This window comes from Uranotaenia lowii, chromosome 2 (genome assembly GCF_029784155.1).
Source record: "Uranotaenia lowii strain MFRU-FL chromosome 2, ASM2978415v1, whole genome shotgun sequence".
NCBI lineage: Eukaryota > Metazoa > Arthropoda > Insecta > Diptera > Culicidae > Uranotaenia > Uranotaenia lowii.
Window position 1 is genome coordinate 351,308,744 of NC_073692.1, and position 26,444 is coordinate 351,335,187.

The 26,444-nt window shown below is 36.8% G+C and overlaps 2 protein-coding genes across 2 annotated transcripts; one reads left to right on the plus strand and one right to left on the minus strand.

Moving 5' to 3' along the window:
• Positions 1-6: 6 nt before the first annotated feature.
• Positions 7-301, plus strand: LOC129741774 (protein NCBP2AS2 homolog). Its single transcript, XM_055733560.1, has one exon. The coding sequence runs from the start codon at positions 7-9 to the stop codon at positions 250-252; it is 246 nt and encodes an 81-aa protein (XP_055589535.1). The 3' UTR covers positions 253-301.
• Positions 297-26,381, minus strand: LOC129741770 (dipeptidase 1-like). Its single transcript, XM_055733555.1, has 4 exons — positions 26,055-26,381; positions 18,516-18,684; positions 17,690-18,453; positions 297-760 (listed from the first exon to the last, which is right to left on the minus strand). Exons 1-4 carry the CDS (start codon positions 26,071-26,073, stop codon positions 402-404), a joined length of 1,311 nt encoding a protein of 436 aa, XP_055589530.1. The 5' UTR covers positions 26,074-26,381; the 3' UTR covers positions 297-401.
• Between the last annotated feature and the right edge of the window lie 63 nt (positions 26,382-26,444).

Here is a 26,444-nt window from a genome sequence, read left to right on the forward strand (position 1 = left end):
CGCAAAATGGTTCTCCGTATGCTTTTCCGATATTTGGCCAACAATGAGCAGTTAATTCAGCGACTAGCCGACAGTTATCCGATGCGTCGGGCCGCCCAGCTTCTGGTTGGCGTTTACTTCCGCACCCAATCGATAGCGGCCCAAAATAAGTTGCTGTCCTCAGAGCAGTTCGTGCGTATGGTGAGATCCCTCAAGAGCAATATCAAGGAGAAACTCGAACCAGCTAATCAAGACATGAAGAAGAAAAAATAAATTAATGGCTTTATTTTCTCTATCAATAAATTAGTAGTTTAAAATTTAATTTAACAATTGTTTTTTTTCCTCTTAGAAATCTACTATCCCTGACTCTTCACCAAAAATATTCACAGTCTTTCGTTATCTTAAAAGTATGATTTCCTCCTTCAGTCCTTGTGAATGTCCAAGTCACTCATACACGGTTGATCCTCGACGCCGGCCTTGACGTATTCCTGATAGGGCAGCAAGTCTTCATAGGGTGGCACCCCAACCATCTCGTCCCGAACCTTTTCGACAGCCCTAAACACTCGGAGCAAATTTTCTCCAGCCAGCTTGCGCAGATCCTCGCGGGTCCAGGGTTCAAATGTGGTTCCATTTCGGAAGGCTCCATTGGCCAGCATATCGAATAGGTCCGGATACTTGGAAACATCCTCTAGGCCCTCCAGGACCGCCTCGATGCCGTCGTAATCGCCCCCGATGCCGATGTGATCCGGCCCCGTTATGGATTTGATGTGGTTCAGATGTTCTGAAGAGGGTAAGGGAAAAAGTAAGTATTTGTATGAAGAGTAGAAACATTTTCATCCTTTCACGCAGAAAAATCTTTAGATATAACATTAAAATTACGCGTCTACTAAAACATAAATATGGTATGGTTGTTTTGTTCTGATCCGGAAATGCGATCAGGCCAACAGAAAAATTATGGCCAATATAGCAGTGCAATGGAAATCTTATAAGTAAAATATCTTACTAAGGTGAGGATTGGGTAACGAATGAACATATAATGTTTTATTGAATAATGGCTAACTATTCTTTATATAATTCAATGATTACTATCTAACATTCCCCCTTAATCTTGAATTAATGGATTCCGAGAGTCTTCCGTTCTGCATCCATCTTCAAAGTTGATATCGCCTTAATAAGAACGTCAGCAACTTGCTTGTTTGTTCCGACATGGTCTAGTTTAACGATGTTCTGCTCCACCTTTTGCTCGCTCAAAATGATGACGGATATCTATGTGCTTGCTCCTAGGTGAATATTCGATTTCCTTGTTCACCAGGTGTATAGCACTAAGGTTGTCACAAAGAATTTGAACAGGTTCAGATATTCCGTGCAACTCCTTCCGTAGTCCACGCCACCACAATGCTTTTTGGGTTGCCGCCGAAACCGCCATGTACAACTATAGCCTGCTTTCGTCAGCTACACGAAATTGCGCCACCTGCATGCTTGAAAACATAGCCGGTGACTGATCGATGACTATCTGGCTCATTCCCTCAATCTGCGTCAACCAGGTCTTGTAGACCGCGCTAAGTACTGCAGGCTTCTTACGAGTTCTCGGAACGGCACACTTTCCATCTGCTTCCTTCCCTCTTCGGTGCTCGGACACATCGCCTTGGTCAGCTTCTGGTTCAAATCTGCAGGAGTAGCAACAGCATTGCAATCAGCTATGTTGAATCGCAGTAGCAAACTGTTGATGTAGTTCTACTTGTCAATTATCACTCGATCTCGCTCCCTGTTCACCCGTATTCCTAGAACTTTGCTGACCAAACCGAGGTCCTTCATTCTGAACTTCGCCATAAGTTCTTTCTTAAGGATGGGCGCCCACAGCTGATTATTCGAAAACACCAGCATGTCGTCTACGTACACAGCCACAATGAGAACCATGTTGCCTTCAATCTTGAAGTATACACGCACGAATCGTGCACAGATCGCTTCAAACCGATTCGCTTAAGCTCTGCATTCAACGCCGTCACTGCATCCAGTTGATGAATCTTGTGGTTCAGTTTGACAGCCATCGACATCAAGTACCGGATGGTGGCGAATCGGACTACAGGTGAGAACGTTTCATTGAAGTCGACGTCTTTGACCTCAGAAAAGCCCTGGATAACTAAGCGTGCCGTTCTACAGATCCACCCGAGTTTGTCTTCAACTTATGGACCCATTTGCAGCGTAGAGGTTTCCTCCCGGTGGGCAACTCAGTTAAATGCCATATTTTGTTGTCCACAAGAGCCTCGTACTCAGCCTGCAACGCTTCTTTCCTTTTCTTGCTGTTGTAGAGATCCATAGTATATAATAATAAAATATTAATTTGATTCCTTTATTATTTAATAAGAAGAATCATGTAATTATATGCCATTGACATTTTATCAGTGTAAGAACTTTGGAGACAAGGAAAAGAGAAAATAAAGCGAACTTCTCTCCCTTTCTGATGAATTTATGAACTCGTTTGAGAAGAAAAGAGAGGAATGAATGAATCAAACTTCATGAGCAAAAGAGATCGCGAGGTGGAAATTCAGTCTATTAACCAATCTTAAAACGAACGGTCGGGTTAACGTGAATAGTGAAAAGTGTTAGAATGAAACTTAAAAAAAAAGCAGAGGTCACGACAGCTGTCTCGATCGTTAATTGCCTCACGACATCTGGGATGGTGTGCTCCCTTGCACTGCGCCTTACCAACAATTGTGGGCCTTCTGGTTGTGAAGGGATAACGGAAGATTGTAGTTCATCGTCAAGTATCGAATCAGCATCGTTGTAGATTGTTTCATCAGCATCGTCCTCGGAGTCGTTGTCTTCTAAAACAGCTTCATCTGGTACAGCCTGATCGACATCAGCTACGCTTCGTTCGCTTTGGATCACCAACTCCGTTCCTCGCATGTTGTCATTTTCGGGCTCACAAAATTTCTCACCACGCTTGAGCTGGCATTCATTCGCAAAGATGACTTCTCTGCTGACGAAAATATTCCTCATGTTCTTGTTGTACACCCTGTACGCCTTTGAACCTTCACTGTACCCTACATGGCACAGACGTTTTGTCCCACTTCTTTCGTTTTTCTTGCGGCACGTGCACCATTACGTTGGGTCCGAATATTCGAAGATGCGAGACATCCGGACGCTTTCCAGAAAACTATTCTTCGGGAGTCGCCAACAATGCCTTTGTCGGTGAACGATTGACAACGTACGACGCAACTGCAACAGCTTCCGCCCAGAAACAAGTGCTTGCAGCTTCCAGCCTTGCATCAAAAAGCAGACTTTTCGCCCTCTCGACCAATGTTCGGTTCATCCGTTCAGCTAATCCGTTCTGCTCCGGACTATCGGGAGCAGACATCTCGTGTTGAATTCCTTCCTGCCGCAAGAAATTTGTAAAACTTCGGTTAAAATATTCCTTGTCGTTGTCTGGTCGAATTCGCTTGATCCGTTTTCCTGTTCGGTTCTCCGCAAAAACCTTGTAGTTCTGGAACGCTTCGAGTACTTCCGTTTTGGCCTTCAGAAAGTACACCACGGTTTTCCGGCTTGCATCGTCAATTAAGGTCAGAAAATAGCTACTGCCTCCCATCGACGTTTGCTCCATAGGACCACCCAGATCCCACTCCGAGTTCCAGTACATGTTCTTGCCCTATCGCCTTGAATGGTTAACGGCTATGCTTGGCTTCGATGCACGAAATGCACTTCTCTGGATACTTCAGGTCGAACTCCAAGCCTGTGACCATGCCCTTCAATCGTCGATGCCACAACTCGTACCTATCTTCCTGGACCAAATTCACAACGAGCTTCTTCTTTTCAGACAACTTGTAGAGGCCATCTACTTCACGACCAACAGCAATTAATTTATTTTCAGGATTGACAACATTGCATTTCTCCTTCGAGAATACATCACGGAAACTTTTCTGACACACCTTACTAACGGATATTAGATTTATCGCTAGTTCAGGAGCGCACATCACGTCGCTCATGGTTAAGTCGCAGGTCGCTCCTCCGCAATCAGCTTCCAGTTTCGTTGATCCATTCGACACAACGGCCACCTTCGCATTGTTGGCCACGTTGATGTTCGATGTAACTTCTTGTGGATTCTCCAGCACAGCTTTGTTTCGACACAAGTGAGTGGTTGCGCCAGAATCGAAGAACCAATCACTGTCATCTCGCTCAGAAGACCGCACACCGTTGACAGCGAAGAAAGCTGCATTTCCTTTCTGGTTGTTCCGCTTCTCTTTCTTCCTTTCACATGGCTCTTTCTGGCACCCCGATGCAACGTAAACATTTTACGTTAGCAACGGAAACATTTTACGTTTGACTTGTCTATCTGCTTTCTTGGTGCATTCTGCTTGCTAAAAAAGTTGCTTTATCACCTTGACCTCCTGCATGATCTTCGCTTTGACCTTGTCAGCCGTCAGAGCGACACCAGAAGACTCAAGACCCAGGATCATTAGATCATATTGTTTCGGCAAGCCTTTGAGCAGCAAACTACACAGCCAGGTGTCGTCAACCTGGAAGAAAATTCCGCCAACTGGTTACACGTAAGTAAAATCTCGTTGACCTACTCCTGAGGAGACTGGCAAATCACATCGTCGTTCCTTTCTGCTCCTACCAGTCGAAAGCCTGTCAGCTTCCGTAACAGGCCGATCTTCCTTGTTGAGCCGCTGTCCTCAAACGTGTTTCGCAACGTGTCCCAAGCTTCTCTGGCAGATTTAGCATTCTGCACCAAGCCGTATATGCTCCGATCGATGTTTAAGCATATGGTCGCCAGAGCCTGTTCGGAGACTTCCTCGTTCACTTCCGGATCCACTTCATTTCGTTCCTTCACGGCACACCAGGTCCGCTCCTTGATGAGCATCATCTTGGCGGAAAACGCCCAGGAATTTTAACTTTAAGGTCAAATGAACCAAGAGCGTGTTATGAGCAAACTTCATGCCGTGCAAGACCATTTGTCCCTCGCCGTATTATTGTCTAGAAGAAGCAAAGTCGATAGGCCGATTTTACATTGATCTGTACAATAATACATGGACGGATCGAAGCACGTGTTTCGTATACCCTGCTCTAATGCAAAGTGTTCGCAACGTTTCTGCCATTTGTCGAAAACCGTAAACTTCGTATCTTATTAGGCGAAAAAGTTATCAGCTGTTTAACAGGTATGTCTTATGGCATTAAAAAAATAAATTCAGTTGACATCACTGCTGGTGCCTCGTGAAGTGATGCATGAAAAGAAGTCATGCAATGCCTCGCTAGGCACCCAGCAGTGACGTCAATTGAATTTATTGTTTTTAATGCCAAAAGACATGCCCCTATCCTACACCTAATAGCGCTTTTCGACAAAATTGTTCATCGGAAAATTTCCTTTAATAAATTTATAAATTGGCGCAAAAACCATTGGCAGGCTCGGTTTCACAGAAGGAAAAAAATGATGTTGATTTTTCAGTACAAAACCGACTCAGTCTACGGACACAAGTAAGCTTCCTTCTGCAGTGAGAGGAAGATTTGGAATGGTAGATTGCTTTGTCAAGGCTCAGTCTGACCAGGAGTAAGCAAAAAGGCATAAAAAGTATGTGGAAAAAATAGCTCGTATACGATCCGCGAACGCAGTAAAAGAGTTTTTTAGTTTATTTAGAGATTCTTAGAATTCACGAAAGGAATAAACCGTTTATGCGAAATAATTGGCTTGTTTATGCGATCTAGTAATAAGTGCTCTCTGGAGCCACTACAACATAAGCTATTTTTGAAATTATTTTATAGGTATGATTGGATTGTATCGTCCGTTGGACTTTTAAACAGTAAGAGCTCGTCATTACGACGGGTATGGAATTTCATTTGGCAAATTAAAAAAAAAAAGACTTGAGTTTCTAGGATAAATGTTTTGAACTTTATAGAATTTTTTTCTTGTTAACAAAGGATTTACATATGAGGTCGTCATTTTGACGATTTCGTATTTGTGATAGCCTTGCTCCAGCTTACCCATTCATCTGAGTACATATGTGATATCACCACTATACCACCACACATGACTATGGGGAAAGCTCTCGGTTATTCTTACCATATCTAGGGAGAGTATTCTAGACCGCGATCTCGACCGGTCACGTCTCGTGCTGGCTAAGGCCCTGTACCACATGGCGACGAGGATGTGGACCAAATAAAAAAACGCGTGCAGTGAAGTGACTCATACTTGAGGTGTACCTTGAAAGAAATTTTAGAGTTTTGTGCCCGATTTACTCCAAAAAGAAAGGTAAGAAGAAATATATATATTTGCACGGCAGAGAAGTGAAATTGAAATGGCAGCTATGAATTCGCTAGAATTGAGAAGAGACGCATTTTAAAATGTCTCTCGATGTTGAAAAAAAAAAAAAAAAAAAAAAAGCTTCCCAATAATACCAATTTAGGACAAAAGCTTTCTAATGGGGCAAAAGTGCAAAAGATACCACTAAAACAAAATTGCTAAATTAAAAAAAAAAATAAAAGCAATTAAAAATTGAAAAAAAGGATCGCTCTTGGATGATGCGAAATGGGGTAAAAGATGCAGAAGATACCTCAAAAAAAAAAAAAAAATGCTAAATCGAGAAAAATAAAAGCAATTAAAAATTTGAAAAATAAGGATCGCTCTTGGATGATGCGCAATGACATTATGAATGAAACATACATATTACTACATGTGCTCTTGAATGATGCAGAAAATAAATGTAATAGTCAATTTGCTCTTCAATGATGTGATGATGATGGATTATGATAGGATATGCGATCTTGGATGATTCGAAAATAAATGAAGTGCAATGCAATGAAAGTAAAAACAAAGAAAAACAAATAGATAACTCACTCTCAAATGAAGTGAAAGACAATTGGTAAAACAAAACGCTGGCAAATGGCTCTTGAATGATGCGAAATGATGCAATACTCGCAATCATGAAAAATAAATAAGAACTTTGTCAAACCTCTCTTTAATGATGCGGTTATTGAAAACTAGCTGACCCGTTGTGCTTTGCTACACCTTCCAAAAATAAATGTAATTTGTAAAAATTTATTCAAATTTAGATTTTAGAGAGCATTTTTTCAAATCAAACCTCATCATACTTCAGAACCAACAACTTTGAAATGAGAGCTGCAGCTGCAGTTCTGAATTGCAATTCAAAGATTTTTATATATTATTTACTGAAACTTGATCTCTGAACTCGTTTTTCAAGATCTGAAATTCGAACTCTGTACCCAAAAAAACCTTTTTAAATATGGTCCCTTCTTTGAAAAGCACTTTATCTTAAATTTACATGGGAGCTCTCCCATCTTTTTCAATTTTGTCCCCCACTGCTTCAAGAAGGTAGGCAAATTTAACCGGCTCGATACCCAAACAGCACTTATCATGGTAATGAAAAATATATTAAATTAGTTATGTATGAAATACAGTGCAAATTTCTTTTTTTTAAATAAATTTACTACGGTAAACATATAAATATTTAAAAAAAATATCAGTTGCATCACTAAATAAGTTCTCAGCGTTTTTTTTATTTTCTCTTTGAAAGTCAAATATTGAAAAATTTAGGCAAAAACAAATTTCTTAGTTTACATTTGTCCCGTATATTGGGGCAAGTTTCAATGCAAAGCTTATTTACAGATGCGTCAGAGTAATGGCATAAATTGAATTTAATACGAATTCCTGTTTTTTGTTCTATCAAGTTTCACTGATATATCTGCAGTATTCCTGTAATATAAATTTATGTTTGTTACTCCACTTTTAACGAATGCTGTTCAAAGGGAATGACCTTCATTTACAAAGACATTTAAGAATTTTCAATATCCGCTGCAGTTTCAACATTCGGAATACCCCTTCTGGTCTTTCCAACATATTGAATCATTTGGAAGATGAATTTCTTAAAAGTTCGACGTTTGCCCTTGCCCCACCGTGTAAGTTGACAGAAGAGAATATTGTTTTTAACACATTAAGGGTAAACTAAAAATTTTTCTTAAAAACTTTGCGTCCAGTTGAATATCAGTTCTAAAGTCTCGGTTTTCAAAAACGAAGCGAAGTCTCTTTTATGCAGCCATGTAACACAAAAACACTTTTCATGTTAAGTACGTACTTGAATTGGTATGTAAGCAAAAAGTACGATGGTTTTTTCAGAATTATTTTAAATAAAAAGCTCCCATTTTCATTTCTAAATTCGTTTCAGTTGTGTATTTGGGCCGAAGTAACAATTTCTAGAAGAAAACATAATTTTTATTTTTTTTAACAGAAAAAGTTGAACGTTTGAACATGTTCTTATGTTCCTTGAATGAAAAGTCGAATGCTATCTACATTACCACGAACTGAATATGGAAGTATTTTTGCAAATCTTTCAATTGGTTTTGATTCGATTGATAAAATACCAATCCGTGTCACATCTAGGCGTCATTTATTACCACGTGCTGTGTACAAATCAAATAAGCAAGAAAAAAACACATCTAGGTTACATATCGCCCCATGTGTTTAAGAAACAGGCGCCTTATTGTTAAATTTTCCAGCTATCAATGAACAGTGTGCTTTGGTTACTATCCTCTTTCGACGACGTTTGCTCGCCCATGGAGACGAAAAACAAAACCCCTCAAAGAAAATATGCTTGGTTGAGAAATACGCGCCAAAATATTCCTACTGATCAGTATGCTATGCCTGGGTTACTTTCCTTTTGCGACGTTAGCTCGCGACGCCTCGACCATAGAGACGAAAAACAAACAGCCCAAAGGAAAAAAAAAATCTCAAGAAAATGGATGTCATGACTTTAATTTGTTTCGAAAAACTACAAACTTTGTATGGAAGCCTCTCCTTCCTTAAGTCGGATGGAGTTTTGACTATTACAGAAACCACCCCCGGCCTCAAAAACCCTCAGATGCCAGTTTTGACGATGATCGGTTCAGTAGTTTCCGAGTCTATAGGGAACAGACAGACAGACAAACATTCATTTTTATATATACTAGCAGACCCGGTAAACTTCGTTTTACCATGTTAAACTTGGCGTCCATTTTCCATTTTTTTCTTCGCTGTTTGACTTTAAAAAAGCATCAAATCTTGATTGTTAATCGTCTCGCTTTCGTGAACATGTCCTAGTTTTTTTACATATCCTTCTTTTCCGTTTACTCGAATTGTTGCGCTTAATATATCGGAATCAAATCTAAGAATTTTAACTCTATTCTAAGGGTCTTTCCATAAATTATCAAAAAAATTGCTCCAATCAATCTTACATGCATTTTACATGAATCCTTTTCATTTACTTTTCTTTGATTCGTATGCTTTGAATATTCCCGAATGGTATCAGGTATCAGCTTCCCGTTGCAAATTTGATTTTTTCAGCACTCAACGCAACCATCAAACTTGGCAAGACTCATGCTAAAAAAAATCCACTTGCTCCATTAATAACTATACGTTGATAATATCTATGTTTCATTTATTGAATACCATTTAGTTGATTTACTCCGCTTTACTCGAGTTCACTTTAAGGTTGAAATCGAAATCAAAAGTTTCTCAATAATTGAAATTTATTGCATATGATACTTTATGGAAAAAGAATTTTGAATATCGGGACCATTTTTGGAGTATTTGCCCAATACTCTACCTATCGCAGCACTTTCAGCTCCCGAGTAACTTTGGATTGTCTATTTTTTTAAACTGCAGAAATTTTAAAAAACATTAGAGATGATTCTTTACTGACCATTTTCAAGCAGCAGTGGAAATTAATATCCATATGTTCATCAAAACCATGTCCAAAAAAAAAAGTTCGCCGTTTTATTATTTGTTTAAGCAAAAAAAATCTTTGAACATTAACCCAATTAATCAACAAAACGATCAGTTTTGAATGGGGGAAAAATGTGTTTAAATTTTTTACTTCAACCGAGTTACAGCATTTTTATTTGGATTTTTATCCCAATGGACATATCTGCCAATTTAAACCATTTTTTTTTAATGATTCTTACTGAAGCATTGGGGTGTTCTGATTTAATTTCCTGAACACTGTTGGAGGTGGTCTGCTATTTTATTTAAGATTATGTGGTATTTTCAAGATTCAATAACATTTGATTGAAATGCAGGTTTTTAAAAATTAGAAAGACCGAAAAGAGCTAACCTGTTAAGGCTACGATGATTTCATGAGTTCATTCGTTTTCTCTGGAAGTTTTCATGTAAATATACCTCGAAATCTTTGAAAACATTAAAGTGTCTTTCGGCTATCATCACAGTTCAACTTTCATATTCCTTCAATAAGAAATATCTAAGTATACATGTGTCCCATTTATTGATGCAAGTGGAAACACTTTATTCTTTTTCAGATGCGTCAGTGTAAAGACTTAAAAATGAGTTAAATACTTGTTCCTGTTTGTCTTTTTTATCAACTTTCATTGATATATCTGCAGTTTTTCTTCAGAATGAAATAATGCTTGGTACTTCAATTTCACTGAATACTGTCTTACCATAAGACCTTCATTTACAAAGACATTTAAAAGTTTTGAATATCCACTTCAAATTCACCACTCGGGATACCCTTTCTGACCTTTTTGGAGAAAAAAAAATTCTTAAAAGGTATATGTTTAATGGCTAAAAGGCGCGTTGCCACTTGTTTCACCGTGTGAAACGACAGGAGTTAATGTTATTTTCGGCACTTTCAGGTCATAATAAAAACTTATCCAAAAAAAACTGCTTCTGCTATCAAACAATAATGTTTCTGGAATATCAATCACAAAAAGCGGATCTCAAGTCTCGTCTTTGTAGACAAAATATAGTAAACAAAAACACACGCTTATGTTAAGTACGTATTTGAATTCTGTGTAAACAAACAGTGAACCTATAAACAGTTTTTCGGTGAATGATTTGACAAAAAAGTTGAGTTTTTTTAGTCCGATTTTTTATTTGGGCTTGACCATTTATAGATGAAGAAATAATGTATACATTTTTTGTAAATGTTGAACGTTAGCACTTGTTCTAAATTAAAGCTTCTAATGTATGTTTTAACTGAAAATTTTTCTTATTTTATTAATTTACGGCGATTAACTCTTCATTTCAAAAATTTATTATAACTTTCACTAAAGCTTGCAAAAAATCAAAAAAAATCTTTGCATTAGACCTTAAAATAAACTTCAATCGTGTATAATCCTTTTTGAAGGACAGGCTCTTGTTCAATTCAAGTGTCTGTTCATCTTCAACGGATTTTGTTGTTGTTCTGTAAATTTAAAAGCACTTCATATATCTTCAGTTGAACACATTTGTACATGTTCGAAAAATGATTCTAGGGGTATTGGATTATAAAATTGTATGTAAATTTTCCCACTTTCATTTTTTTAAATGCCCGCAAAGTCATACCATTATTTTATATGCATCAGTTCTAAATTCATATTTTTCAGACAACAATTTCTTCTGAATCTAAAATAGTTTCATTTTTTTAAATCGTTTAGGTAAATGGTTTTGATTTGATCGGCAAAATATCAATCTGGGCGTCATGCATTACTATGTGCTGTACAAATGATGTAGGAATCGAGTAGATAAAAACACATCTAGGCTTCATATCGCCACCACATGCATTGAAATTATGCTTGATTTAGAAATGCGCGCCAAAATATTTCAACTAATCAGTATGCTATGCCTTGGTAACTATCCTTTCTCGACGTTTGCTGGCGACGCCTCGACCATGGAGATGAAAAACAAACCGCCCGCCCGGCGCCCAAAAGAAAGAAAATCTCGAAAAAATTGAAGGCCATGACTTTAATTTGATTCAATTTATCACAAATTCAATGATTACGGAAAATTGATGCGACTTTTTGTTGTTTTCATTCGATATAAACCGATTCGCACGCCCAAAGAATATTCTAAAAATAATTTCATTTGAATCGGTTGGGTCATTTCGGAGGAGTAGTACTACAAACACCGTTACAAGAGAATTTTATATAATAGATAGATAAAGCGATAATGAAAAAAAAGTTCTAACAGATGTCGCTCTTGGATGATGCAATACAGTTTAAAGTGGTAGGAAAAAAAGCACCCCAATGAATAAATTAGAAAGCATGTAGCCTGATTGGTATTTGTGAAACTGCAAAATAAAACCAACCATAGTTGAGAGAAGACGAAAGCTCCGTACCAGATGGTTCAATGAGAAAGCATGTCAACATTACAGCTTGTGCAAAAATGAATAAGGTGGTTCGAAAAAAATATATAAGAAAAATAAACATTAAATTTCAATTTGAAACTCGAGCGGTAATATATAAGAGTTCACGACATCAGAGCAGCAAAACAAAAAAAAATTATCCATCTACCTATGTATGCCCGTACGTAGTGCAAAATACAATATGTACATATATCCAATCGTTCGAAACCACTTAAGCTAAAAATTATACAGTTGATCAAATCATTGAAAATTATAATTACAACAATGAGTGAATTAAAATTATCAATTGTATTGTGTATACATATTTGGAAATTCCTTTAGAGAACCAACTGGGGATAAGAATACAGGCATACATACTGATGATTTATGTGACAATCTAAATATTTAAAATTTACCATGTAATGAGTGAAATATGGTAAAAACTAAAATAATTCAAAAGTAATTCGTACTTTACATGTCGGCCGTGAAATTACGTCAAATGTACACTGAAACACCGTAGAGCGTTTGAGACAAAATTCCTTCCAGGTACAATCAAACACGAAAAAGCTTAGGTGCTGTATTTGAAAAAGCTTCAGTGTCTGCTTTTGCTCTCTCGCTCGGCCCGATCGGCCAATTGTTGTTGTTGCAATAGAATGCATAGCATAGGGCATTTGAGTAGTGTGAAGGTGGGAACTTTGTAAGATACATGTTGGCTAACTTCAAAGTATTGGAGAGAGCGATTGCCAGAGTTCCCAGAAAGCCAGATTCTACTTTTGGATGAGAGTCTATTAATACAATTTAGTATTGCGATTTAGATGTTGGCTTCAGGTATCAAATATAATTTGATCTAGAAAAATTGGTGAAGCTCCGAGATATCAGAACTTTAAACGTTTGTACAGTATGATTTGTAAAATTTCAGTCGCAATTCTTTGGATAATTCCGTTGCATAAAAATGAAACAGTTTGATCTATGTTGACATCGTTTCGCTAGGTACCACAATTGTTCCTAATGTTCAATCATGTGTGTCAGGAACGTCAATTCAATTTTCGACCGTGTGATTCCAGTATCTCAAAATATAAAATTAAAAGGTAATGTTAACTGCTAACAAGCTTTTCTATGTGAGACTAATTCAAAGGGCATCAACCAATAATGGAAGCATTACGAAAACAAAAGTGTTATATCTTTTCACCTTTCATTAAACACGAATTTACATATTACCTCACTTTTACACCTTACCTCACTTCATTCACAAAGTTCATCACTACACTTTCGGTAACTTAAGAGTACTAATTTAATTGAATTTGGTCCAGTGGTTTCTGAGATACCGAGTGCTAAATTTCTGGGTTTCTCGGCTAAGATCTCTTCGCAGCTTTTAATGTGTTTAATGGTTTGCAATTCAACTTATCTAGGATATTGTTTCAATTAATTAATTAAAAATCTTTTGATTGTCCTTGTCCCTGCTATTGCAGCAATTGCACTACCTAAACCATACTTTCCCATTATAAGTACTTGATTAGCTTGAGGGTTCCTTATCCACTGAAGGACATCGAATTGGGTCAACTAACAGAATAAGTTTTCGTTCTAAAATAATTATAGCGATATCCTAATATTCCTTTTCTTAACTAGTTGAATTTGAAATTAGCTAGCTAGGTAGTTCATAACTGGATGCATAATATGGACTTGAACATCTAGTTCAGTGATTAATTCAGACTTCGCGTATAGCTTCAACAATACCGAATTTGTTTCCTTTGAGTTTAGACAACCTACAGTTCCATGTTGTTAAATCTTTTAAGACGCTCCACGACATAGAACAAATCTTTAAATAAATTGTTGGTCCGTTACATACAACATGCCTCATCACTGGGAGTTTATATATATAGATATAAAAAAAAACATTTCATTCAATCGGAGTCCTGGGTCAAATGTTGTTGGTGTCCAACATAACTTCTAATAATATCTTATTCTCTAAAAATAAAGTATGTTAATGTGAAGCGTAGGGCAGTTTGGTCGGAACATTGTTGTTTTGGAACATCATGTGGTTTTTAACGAATCAAGAGTTAAAGAAGGAAAGAAGCCTTTTTAACAAACTTCAGGTTCTGGATAGTCAGTAAAAAAAAAATAATAATGAAATTGAACTTCAAATACAAACTGTCGTTCAACAGCTTTATTGTCATAAGAGAAAAGCATAAGCTAAATTCTTTAATGTTGTTCACTTTAGTACATACTTAAAAAAACAAAATTATGTTTTCATTGAGTTTCGTAGCTTCCACTTTCAAGTTTAATTAGAAATTTGCTAACCCAGTTCAGTTATTGAGATGATCTGGATTCTATTCGAACAACGAGTAAAAATATAACAACAGTTAATTCAGTCGGCTTGCTAGGGAACAGGTTTTTCCATTCTTGCTAACATTCCTACTAGAAAGAAAATTTGTATAAAACTCCGCCGTTGGAAACCCTGTTTACACCAACTTGTAGTCAGAATATGAGAGTTGATTGTTGGATTAAGTGAATAGAATGAGTTGTTGAGTGCCTCGCTTTACGTATAGATACATAAATGGCTGATAAATTAAAGCGTTAGTCCAATAGAAAGTAATAAATTTCAAAACCTATCAGAACAGGTTCTTTTAGTAAAGTCGATATTGATTTATTTGTTTATGGATTATGGATCGAGGATACTTAAATATTTAAAATGGAAGATAGATAACAGGTTCAATTGAAAATAGTATCAATACGGATATTTTAGATTATTGCACCTTGAGATCAACAAGATTTATTCAATAATCGCGTCGAGTTCAGCAGATATTAAAAACTTAAACAAAAAAAAAAAAATCTTTAAAATACCTCTCACATTCGAATGGTTTTTTGACTTTAAATTTATCTTTTTTTCAGCGATGGTAGTTATGATTTTATTTTTTTTTTTTTTGTTCGAAGTGATATAGTTTTCTCTTTTCATCTTTAGTTGAATGTCAGTGTGTAGGCTATTTAATATTTAGAAAAGTATTCAAGTTTCAGATGTAAAACATTTGTTTGGTATTGTTTGGTAATGAATTTGAAGGCTCCTACCTATTAAACTACTACATATTTACAATTTATACTACCTTAGCCTACTATTTTCACCTAATCTACTACATACAAGTTATTTATTAAAGCATGTTCTGAGATCTGGCATTTTGTTACAAATTTGGACATTTAAATGGTGCTTCTATTGCTACTCTTATGTTTCCCACATGAATTGCCATCTTCAACGTCATGTCGTCAACTTTGACTCATTTTACTGGCTGTGCCAAACGTAAAAACGTCGTGTGTTATTTGTGTCGTCAACTCTGACTTCGAATATTGTGTTTTCTTGTCTTCTGAAAGAAAAGGGGATGTGATAGCCTTGCTCCAGCTTACCCATTCATCTGAGTACATATGTGATATCACCACTATCCGCCTTGCCAGGTAAATTTTTTGACGTTTCGGAGTTAGGACAAATGTATGGCCGTTTTCAAAAGCTTTCCAAAAGCTCCCTAACTAATCCAAACTTTTCTATGGAGGACATGGTGTCGCTAGTGTTTGCTTAATAACTCCCATACCACCACACATGACTATGGGGAAAGCTCTCGGTTATTCTTACCATATCTAGGGAGAGTATTCTAGACCGCGATCTCGACCGGTCACGTCTCGTGCTGGCTAAGGCCCTGTACCACAGTATTATTGATACATCGTGGAACAACGCTTCATCGTTTCTGAATAACAAAGTATGATTTCGAAGGAACTAAATAAACGTCCAAAATTCGAATCTGGTGTAAGATTCCATAGTGGCAGTGTTGCTATTTTTTCATGGAAGGAAAGTACGTTAATTTCAAGGAAAATAAGAAAAATAATGCATAAACTTACACGAAAACAAAAACTGTTATTGAATTTAATCAATATCTTTATTTTAAATCATGTTGCAGACTTGAATTAAATGCCTCAAAGCCTGTACTCGAATTGAAGGCACCATTTTTTGTGAATAATTTTGGATTGCGTGGATGAAGTTCGATGAATTTTTATGAAAGTTAGCTAATAATGTATTGTTCACATTTGCAAAATTTAGTGACAGCCTGTCGAGCGGGTTTTTAAATAGAACATAGAAACAAACTTTGGGCACTGCTGGCGCCATCTTGTCTGCTTAAAGTTAACCACTTTTTTTAAATGTCGGGCACTTTAGTACTCTTTAGAAGACCTTTCATTGATTGATTGATTGTTTGATTAGAGAAACTTTAAACTAGAAGACCTTTACTATTTTCCTGTTTCCAAAATAACCCAGAATATTCCTTTTAAAAATAGTTTGGACAGATTCTTCCAGCAAAAAAAAAAACAACACATTCATTCGGCCGTTGGCTAGGTATTCGTCATCAAAAACTTTTAAAACTACCCACACTCAGAGATCATTAGCAATATTAAATAATGCGTAACACATTTGTAGCTTTTTTTCTGTTCGAACTTTGCAGGAATTTTAGGCGGGATTTCTGAAAGGATATTTGCGAAGCGCTCGCTTCACAATACGTTTCGTCGTCTATTACGAAGAATTTCAAACACTCAGCGGTCCAATTTTTTTACTTTGGCCAGCGACCTGGATTCTCTTAGTCTACTTTAACGATTTTACCACATGGATAATAGTCAAATATCAAGTTGATTTCCAATTGTTCCAAGATCTGCCTGTAGGACATTTTTGAATTTCTATGCCATTCATGGCTATTAACTATTTCAAAAACCATTTGAAAATTTTTCATCAAATGTGAGTAGATAATACATAACTAGCTGATTAAGCTAAATTATCCATTTCATTAAATTTCATCCACGCAATAAAAAGTTTTCACAGGCGAAATGGTGCATTTTTTGAGTACTTACAGGCCTTATTCGAAGGAAACAATAAATGTCTATTCTAAGGGAAGAAGATAGAATGTGAAGAGAATGTCTTGTGTCGAATATTTCTTTCTTTAGCCACAATTTGTGGCAGTCTTCCACAATTCGTGGCGGCCTTCGGCAATATGTGGAGACAAACAAGAAAGATTGTGGCGATTCCACAATTTGTGCCTTAAAACGAGAGAGATTGTGGCAAAGCATCACGAAACACGCATTTCCAAGGAAGTCTCTTTCCACAGCATACTCCTGGAAGAAGGTATACAAATAAATCGTAGATTTCGGAATTGTTTGTTATCAAACAATGAGAGAATTCTGAGAAAAAAAAGTTCAAGAAGGTACCCACATTCATTACTGTCAAACATCAAATTCAAGTTGATTGATTCGGCTGTTCCGTCTGACATGATAACGGTCAACGAGACCGAACCTTATCTCGATTTGTATTGTTGACCGAATGTTTGAATTATTGTTTTCGATGATGCTAGGAGTACCTACCTATATTGATGTTAACAGACTACAACGATAAGTTGACGACAGTTCCTTTATCAATTCGTTCGTCTGTTCACCCGGTTCTTAATTTAGACTGTCAATAAACTTCATGACAAGTGGTGTACACTATGTTCCTGAATAACGCAGATCTGCTAACGTCAGTCTGTACAACGTAGTTTAATCATATTTCTACTCAATGACATGTCTAAATTTGATCAAGGGATACTTACGAATGGCTTCGTCTATGTTCCGCGCCCCTCCGATGAATCCCGGATAGAATGTGACCATTATGAGTCCACCGTTGGAAATGAGCGTCTTCAACACATCATCCCGAGCGTTTCTGTGATGTGGATACACCTGATACGAGGAAGAATGGCTGAAGATAATCGGTGCCTTCGAATGCTCCAGCGCTTCCTTCATAACGCCGTGACTAACGTGCGAAAGATCTACCAGCATACCCAAACGATTCATCTCCCAAACTACTTCACGCCCCCAAACGGTCAGGTCGTTCATCGGACCTTCCGGCGAATTATCAACCGGAGAAGCATCTGCCCAGGGAGTATTACAGGAATGGGTCAAGGTCATGTATCGAACGCCCAGTTCGTAGTAAATTCGTAGCAAAGCCAGTCGCGAATCCATCGAATGACCGCCTTCGACGGCAATCAGGGAACCGATCTTCTTCTCCCGGAAAGCTTCCTCGATGCCATCGGCTGACGTTACGTACTTCATGTACTGCGGATATTTGGCCACCATGCGTTTGATGACGTCGATCTGTTCCAACGTTCGAGGGATGGCGTCCTTGTATTGGGTTTTGCAGGCGACGTAGGCTACCCAAAATTGTGCCCCTACTTTCCCCTCCAGAAGCCGAGGGATGTCGGTGTGACTGTATGGGGACTCGGACCAAACCGGAACCTGCCGCAGGTCCTGATCAAGGTTAAAGTTGTTGATCTTGTTCCGCTCGTACGAGTACAAGTTGTGTGGGAGATCATTGTGCCTGTTGAAGAAAACGAAACTTTATTGCTACCGAACTGTTTAAGAAAATCCAATAACAAATACCCATCTATCAGGGGAACCTCATCGAGGACGGTTCGGCCGAAAAATTGATTCGTTGGCTCTGGTTCGGCCTTTTCCCCGCCGTTGATGGCCAACGGGACCGCTATTGCGATGGCTATCACCGTCACCAGTACGATGCCCCCTCCGAAGAGGAGTTTTTTGTTTGAGAATACTGTTCAAGATTGTGAAATGTTACAATTATTAGATAGTCTATGTATTTAATTAATACTTGCAATACATACATTCTTCGGTTCAAACGTGAACAGTTGAAGACCGATTGTTTTACAAATTTGGGTGACATGATTTTTAAATAATTCAACACAAATCTGCTATTAGTTTTTATTATCAGCTCTTGATTTTGAGATATTTTTTGAAAAAAGGTAAAATTTTAACAGAGAAATTTGTGCAATTTTTTCCAAACGGTAGAACATTACAAAAAAATTTCAAATTTGTTTAAATGAATCCCCGTTCTGGCAAAAAGGCGATTTTTTAGGAAATTTTTCAAGGAAATTCAAGGCAAAAGGAGCAATTCCATGAAGCAAAACGATTTTAAGTCTTCAGCAAATTTGTAAAATAAGTTAAAATCTTCAATACCAAAACTTTCAAAACTTCTCTCTGATGCTTGAATAAGTTTTATATTTAACTAGCTGACTCGATAAATAAATGAATAATAGAATCGGTTTTCCCAGTACAATATAACCGCTTCAACCGGTTCCAAGTAACCAATCTAACAAACAATTCGCTTTTGATTGATTAGAGGAAAGAAATGAATAAGTTTAAAGAAATAGATGACTCTTTTGAGTTACCTTGCGGCATGATGAAATCGATTGAAGAGCAATTGTACTGCAGAAACTTCCAAAGATTTTAAAATATTTCAATCGAGTTTAAAACATTGTTACGTCCACTAGAGGAAACTTATGACTCAACGAAAAGACATAAGCGAATTGTTTGTTAGATTGGTTACTTGGATACAGTTACTTGGAACCGGTTGAAGCGGTTATATTGTACTGGCAAACCGGTTCTATGATTCATTTATATGATATCGAATACTAATTTATTGCTCTACCAAATTTAGAAGATTAGTTCCATTAATTTTTTTGGAGTTTAAATGTCTTTAGATAAAACAAAATATATAAAAGAAAACTGCAACACTTTATTGATAAATTAATTGTTTTCAACGTTTTTTCTATAAGTAAAATAGGTAATCTTATATATAAAAATGGAGGCGTTTTCTTTGTAATAACATCACGTATGAATGGTCGGTCGGAATGAAGTGAAATTTGGTATCCGAGGGTTTTTTGGGTCAGAGATGGTTTGTATAATAGTTTCAAGGATCTCACTTTTGATGATAGGGGATCCCAATACAAATTAAACTTTATTTGTTACGATTTCCATAAGAATCTATTGGCGAGCACAATGCAGTTAAGGACGTGTAGATGAAATTAAACATTTATTACGATTTATACTTTAGAAGGTAAAACGAAGTTTACCGGGTCAGCTAGTTTTTATATAAAAAGTGTATTTTCAATCATTCAAATCTCTACTAGTTCCACCAATTTCCCCGTCAATTTTAAATGGAAATAGTTCCGCTAATCATAAAAAATAATCACAAAAAGGGGGTGTTGCGAAAATGTGCACTTTTCAATGGACGAGCCTTCCAAAATCTATATATATAGAAATGAATTTCTGTCTGTCTGTCTGTCTGTTCCCTATAGACTCAGAAACTACTGAACCGATTTGTGTGAAACTTGGCAGATGGGGGTATTGAAGCCAAGGGAAGGTTTCTATTATGGTTTGAGACCCCTCCCTCTCTCATGAAAGGGGGGAGGGGCCTCCCAAACAAAAGACAATTTTTTGCATAACTCGAGAACCAATCAAGCAAATGGTATCAAATATAGCATGGGGTGGTATTTGTGAACGGGGAATATTTCTATGAATATTTGGTACCCCTCCCACCTTTCAGTGGGGATATAGGAAGGGGGGAGGGGGGATACCTTAACATTTTTAATATAACTCGAAAACAAATCAAGATATTGGAACCAAATTTGGCATGGGAGGGTATTTTGGTACGAAAAATATTTCCATGATTATTTGAGACCCCTCTTTGATGGGGTCTCTTTCATATTTTTTATATAACTCAAGAACTCATTAAGCAAATGGAACCAAATTTGGCATGGGCGGGTTTTTGGGAACGTGACATGTTCTAATGATTGCTTGAGACCCCTTACTTCTTCCAGTGGGGAGAATGGAAAGAGGGAGGGGAGTTTTATACAATTTTAACTGCATTACTCGAGAACTACAATAGCAAATTGGTCCAAATTTGGCATATAACGATAATTGGGTACGAGAAATGCTTCTATAAATATTTTGTATCCCTCACTCCTTCAAAGAGGGGAAGAGGGGTCTCCCTTACAATTTTCAGTATAACTGGTGAGCTGATTGAGCTAATGGAACCATATTTGGCATGTGAGGGTATTTGGATACGAGAAATACTTCTATTATTAATTGAAGCCCCACTTTTTTCAGCGTGAAGATATAAAGAGGGAAAGGGGGGCTTCCATACAAATATTAAGCATAGCTCGAGAATTAATCGAGCAAATGATTCTAAATTTGACATCAAAAGGTATTTGAGTACGAAAAATACTTTTATGAATATAAAATTCTAACCCCTCCATTTAATGGGGAGAACGGAAGGGTGGTACTTCCTTTCAAGTTTATGTACTCAAGAATTTACTACGCAAAAAAAACAAAATTTGGCATGGGATGGTATTTTAAGACGAGAAATTTTTCTATGTGAAACAATTCCTTTCTTGAAGTAGGAGGATAGAATTAGGAATATTGGAAGGGAAAAGGAAAGCTTATATTTAACTTTTTTTTTTACAAAATCCGAGAAATGGACAAAACTTAACATGGAAAATCGTGTTGGTATGATTCTATGATTATCTGAAACACCATCCTCCTTTCAGTAAGTAGGTACATAGGAAGATGGAGGTGAGCCCAATACACCTCTAAACCCTCCGTTCTTCCTGTGGAGAAATTTTAAGGAGGGATGGTGCACTAATACAAATAATAAGAAGGAGAGAAGGGGGCTCCGTTACAATTTTTCGCATAACTCGAGAACTTATCGAACAAATCGAAACAAATTTGACATGGGAGGGCTTTTGGATACGATAAGTCGTTATAAGCTTATTCGAGACTCCTTTCTCCTTCAATTGGGGATAAAGTTAGGTGAGAGGGGAGCTCACATAAAATTGTTTTGCATAAACCAAGAACTTATCAAATGAATGGAACCAAATATGACATGGGAAATGATTTGGGTACGAGAAATGGTCCTATTATTACTTGAAACACCATTTTTGAGTATTTGAGTACAAGATATGTTTCTATGGAATTTGGAGATTGGAGGAACGGAGGAGATTCCATATAAATGTTGATGTATTGCTTTAAACTTATCAACCAATATAATCAAATTTCATATTCATATAATCAAATTTCATAGGATCCCTACCTCCTTCCAGCATTTGCGGATGGGAAGGGAAAAGGGGGGGCTTCCATACAAGTTTTTTAGCTCAAGCAGAGCACTTACGATACCTACAAAAAACACAATTTAGATAATTTCTAAAAAGTCCATTTATTTTTGGAAGGTGTTGCAACGCACACCGGGTCCGCTAGTTGCCAATAAAATACACTAAATCAAGGGTGGCCTACATTTTTAACAGGCAGGCCAAATTTTCAAAAAGAGATTGGTTAGCCGACCAAACCAAATTTTTTCTTCGATATTTAAAGGAAACATCAATATTGATAACTTTTTGCATAAAACTATTGAGTAATTGCTGTTACTTGCATGTGTTTATTCAGAATCTTCTTCAACCGATTAAACTGATCAAAATATTGTATAACGTTTTACAGGAAAAAAAATTGTTTTAAAGCTTAACTAAATTGCCTCTTATGAAATACGCCAAATAGTTTTTATTTTCTTCTAGATCGCGATGGACTTAAGCCCGGGGTTTAATCATCCCATAAATGTAAAATAGTGTGATTACAATGGATATTGAGTGAATTTCTATGATATCCAAAACTTTAGAAAAGTACCACATTTTTATTCCAAAGTTTTCAATTTCATCGTCTTTTTTTTAAGAGAATTGGGAGATTTTTTTAAATAAAAATATACTGCAAAAAAGTGTTATAAATAGTGAACAGTACTCTGTGTTTTGCATTTAAAAGATTGACTATAAAAGGGATGAAAGTGCTAAAATCATCAATTTGAAGTTAGGTATACCCTTTGGTTTTTCATATCTTAATCTACGTTTGGTGCAAAAATCTTCAAGTTTCATTTTTCTGACGAAAAGAATTATATTTCGATGTATTTGCTACATGTTTCTATACAGTTTATGCAATTTTTTTTGTACAACTCTGTACAAATTCTAGAAAAAATGAAATTTTCACAGTGGCTCAAAAAGACAACAAAACTTTTAAAGTTTCAAGATATACAGAACCGGACTTTTTTTGCAGATTTTTTTAAATTGAGGAGCAAAACAATGAATAGATGCCAATTTCGTTGGATTCGTTACAAAATTTTATGAAAATCTGTCAATTTGATGCGAAAAGGCTACGTGTTAGAAGACATTGTAGGATTTGTCATGATTTCATACCGGGTAACAAGTTTGTGAAATAATTATTAGAATTTTATGGCTTAACATTAATTTTTTTAATCACCCTGATTTTACATTCAAAAAACGAGTATTATTAATACTGAGAAAATCATTATTTTTAACGGAAAAAAATCGTGGAAAAACCGGGTAAAACTTTGGAATTTCAAAATGAAAAATCGATAGCAACCCTGAGCTCTTCACTTCTCAAAACTAGAACTAAATACCGCTTGAAAGGTCCCAATGCTCCTCTTTAACGATGAAGAAGACTTTTATACCCAAAGAAGAAGCTTAAAACCATAACTGAATATGTAATGGAAAGAACAGATAATGTGTCAGTACACGACCCGACATTTAAAGTTCATTTTAAATGGATCTAAAATTATCTTATTCAATGATTTGAGTGGAAAAAATTGAAAAAAGTCTGGATTGTGCTTTAAATTTAGCACCGTTCTATAGGACGCAACCTCATTTTTGTGTTAAAAATTTTGGCTAAAACCTGCGTTCTATACACCGTTAAATTCGATATCTTTTTGTTGACCGATTTCTGGCTCGATGTTGCCCATCTGCAGGACAATGTCCGACTAATTCAGTAGCCTGTTTCCTTGAAGAAATTGTTGTTTTTTAACTAGTTGGTTAAGATTAAGATATTATTTTCCAGGCCGAATGAACGATAGGCTCAATGGTCGTAAGGCCGAATGGATGTGAGAAAGTCGTTAGGTCAAATGGCCACTAGGCCGAAAGATTATTAGGCTGAATAGCCGTTGGACCGAATTTATGCTAGGCCTTTAAGATATATAATCGCTTTCTTGCATGTTAGGCCGAATGGTTGTTAGGCCGAATAATCATCAGGCCGAATGGTCATCAGGCCGAATGGATGCAAGACGGGATTCAACCATTCGGCTTTGCGACCATTAGGCCTATCGTCCATTCGGCGTTACAACCATTCAGTCTAATGACCATTCGGCCTTATGAACATTCGGCCTATCGTCCATTCAGCCTACCAGCCATTCGGCCTTACGACCATTCGGCCAAATGACCATTCGGCCTCATGACCATTCGGCCTCATGACAATTCGATCTTATAACCATTCGGCAGAACATCCTTTCGGCCTAACAGCCTTCGGCTGGACAACCGTCAACCGAATAACCCATTCGGCCTAGTGACCTGTTCGGGCAGATAGCCCATTCGGCCTAATGTCTATCGGCTCATGACTTTCGGCCGAATGACCCAGCCTCGTGATGTGATATGTTCAACAAACTTATGTATTTTGATCAGATAAACAACTTTGTCGAAGACATCAAAGCCCTAATTTGAAAAACAAAAAAGTTAGCATTCTTTTTTCGCTATCAGATGCTGAAGACATCAAATGTCTGCACCACTGTGCATTGATAATGGTCACCGAATTTTCGCTATGCTAATGTTTTTTGTTCAAAACTCAAATTTAAATCAACATCACTCTCCAGAGACATAAACTTAGTTCATTTCTATAGATTTTACTAAAAAAGTTAAACTGAATCTATCTGCATGATCAGAATCCACTCAACCGGCTAAATACGATAAAAAAAATCCTACGTTGACTCACTGTTAAGGCTCTTTCAATATATGTTTTCCATATAAACCAAATAGTTTATGCTTTTCTAATAATTTTTTTTTCTCGATGTTTGATATACATATATTCTCAGTTTCTACTTAATGAGAAGGTATCACTTTTTTTAGAAAAGCGACCAGGATGTTATGGTGGCTCCAGAGAGTAAAAGTGTTGTCTAGAATTCCTACCAAATTAAGTTGAAAACAGTATAGAGTTGCAATGTTTTCTTATTGAGCATTCAACATAAAAATAATATAATAGGGGACACATATCAATTTCATACTGTCGAAACTTGCGAAGCTCCGAGTTACACTAGTTTATTGAATCATGTGAAAATTAACCAGCTTATCGTTCAAATTTATGAAATTTTCTTACGATTTTTATACAACTCGAGCTACGGGAGCGTAAAATGTCTACTTTCAGTTATCAAACACTAAGCTACAAAGTAGAAAGTCCAAGTCACCGAGGTATCTTAAGAGATTAACTGCCACTTCAATTTTACTATTCCATCGAACGCCGACGCTCTAAATCGACTAGAGAGCGCACGTTGCACAGGCCAGGTCTCGTGTCCATGATGGTCAAGATCCGTGCTAATTGCTCTCGAGTTTTAATCCTACTGACTAAGCAAATTTTTGCCAGTTGTCGATGAAAAGCAGTTTCATAGTATTTTACAACTTTATACGCAGCACTGTTAAAAATGAAAACACTTCTACGTAAATTAGTTTCAAATTAAGGCCCATTTACAATTCCCGTGCTAATGAACGTGAAAAATCTTATTTCGACAATAACTCAACAACGCCACTAATCTCGATTTAGTAACATGGTGGAACTGATGGGGAATGTTTAAAAGATGAAAATCCAACTGGATTTGTTATTAAAAATTTCCTAGAATTGTTTTTATTCCGATTCCCCCACCTATGAGGTTTAAAACAATAAAACAAGTTGGATTTTCATCTTTTAACCATTCCCCATCGATTCCACCATGTTAAACACACTAGTTGTGTCGCGTTTTTGAGTTATTGTCAAAAGAAGATTTTTTCACAAAGATTGTAAACAAGGCTTTAGGCGTGGACGCTTAAACTGTTTCAAATTCAAATTAAATTCTTTTTTTTAGTTCTGAATCATTTATAGCAATCCAGAAAATTCAATATCACAGGATGTAATTAATTTTGATTTAAATTTTGAACAGAAAACATCACCATCGTAAATAAAGTTGAGGTTTGTTATTAAAAATGATATTAGACTCAGATTAGCTACCGATAATTCTTACACATTTTGTTTGGTACAACTCCAATAACTAACCTCTGGAAAGCGACACCATTTCAAACTTATTCAAACAGCCACAATCAATCGTTCGGATTCAGATTTTTTTGTTTATCAAACCGTCAATAATTATTGTCACGTGTCAACATCACCACTGTACTGTACACCGGACAGAGATCGTCGCATCGAGTGAAATTAATCGCCCGCACAATCGTTTGCATTCGTTCGTAACACCAAGGTCTCTGCGATATGTTATTAATTTTTCACCCAGCTAGCTCCGAGGGAATCCAAAACAATACTGAACCAAATCACCAGAGAAATGGTCGTCCGTTCTCAGTTTGAAACAACTGTGCCTACCTTCTGCAATCTCTACTACCTACTAGCCAACTAAACACGGCGTTATAGATATTGTTCTTGTTTCATGATTAT

What these genes read in the sequence shown, in the direction of transcription:
- LOC129741770 (XM_055733555.1), bottom strand. An exon ending in GAGGTTCCCCTGATAGATGG is followed by an intron (nt 18,454 to 18,515) that starts GTATTTGTTATT and finishes TTTCTTCAACAG; the next exon opens with GCACAATGATCTCCCACACA. An exon ending in GAACATAGACGAAGCCATTC is followed by an intron (nt 761 to 17,689) that starts GTAAGTATCCCT and finishes TACCCTCTTCAG; the next exon opens with AACATCTGAACCACATCAAA.
- LOC129741774 (XM_055733560.1), top strand. Translation starts at nt 7, where the DNA reads ATGGTTCTCCGTATGCTTTTCCGATATTTGGCCAACAATGAGCAGTTA.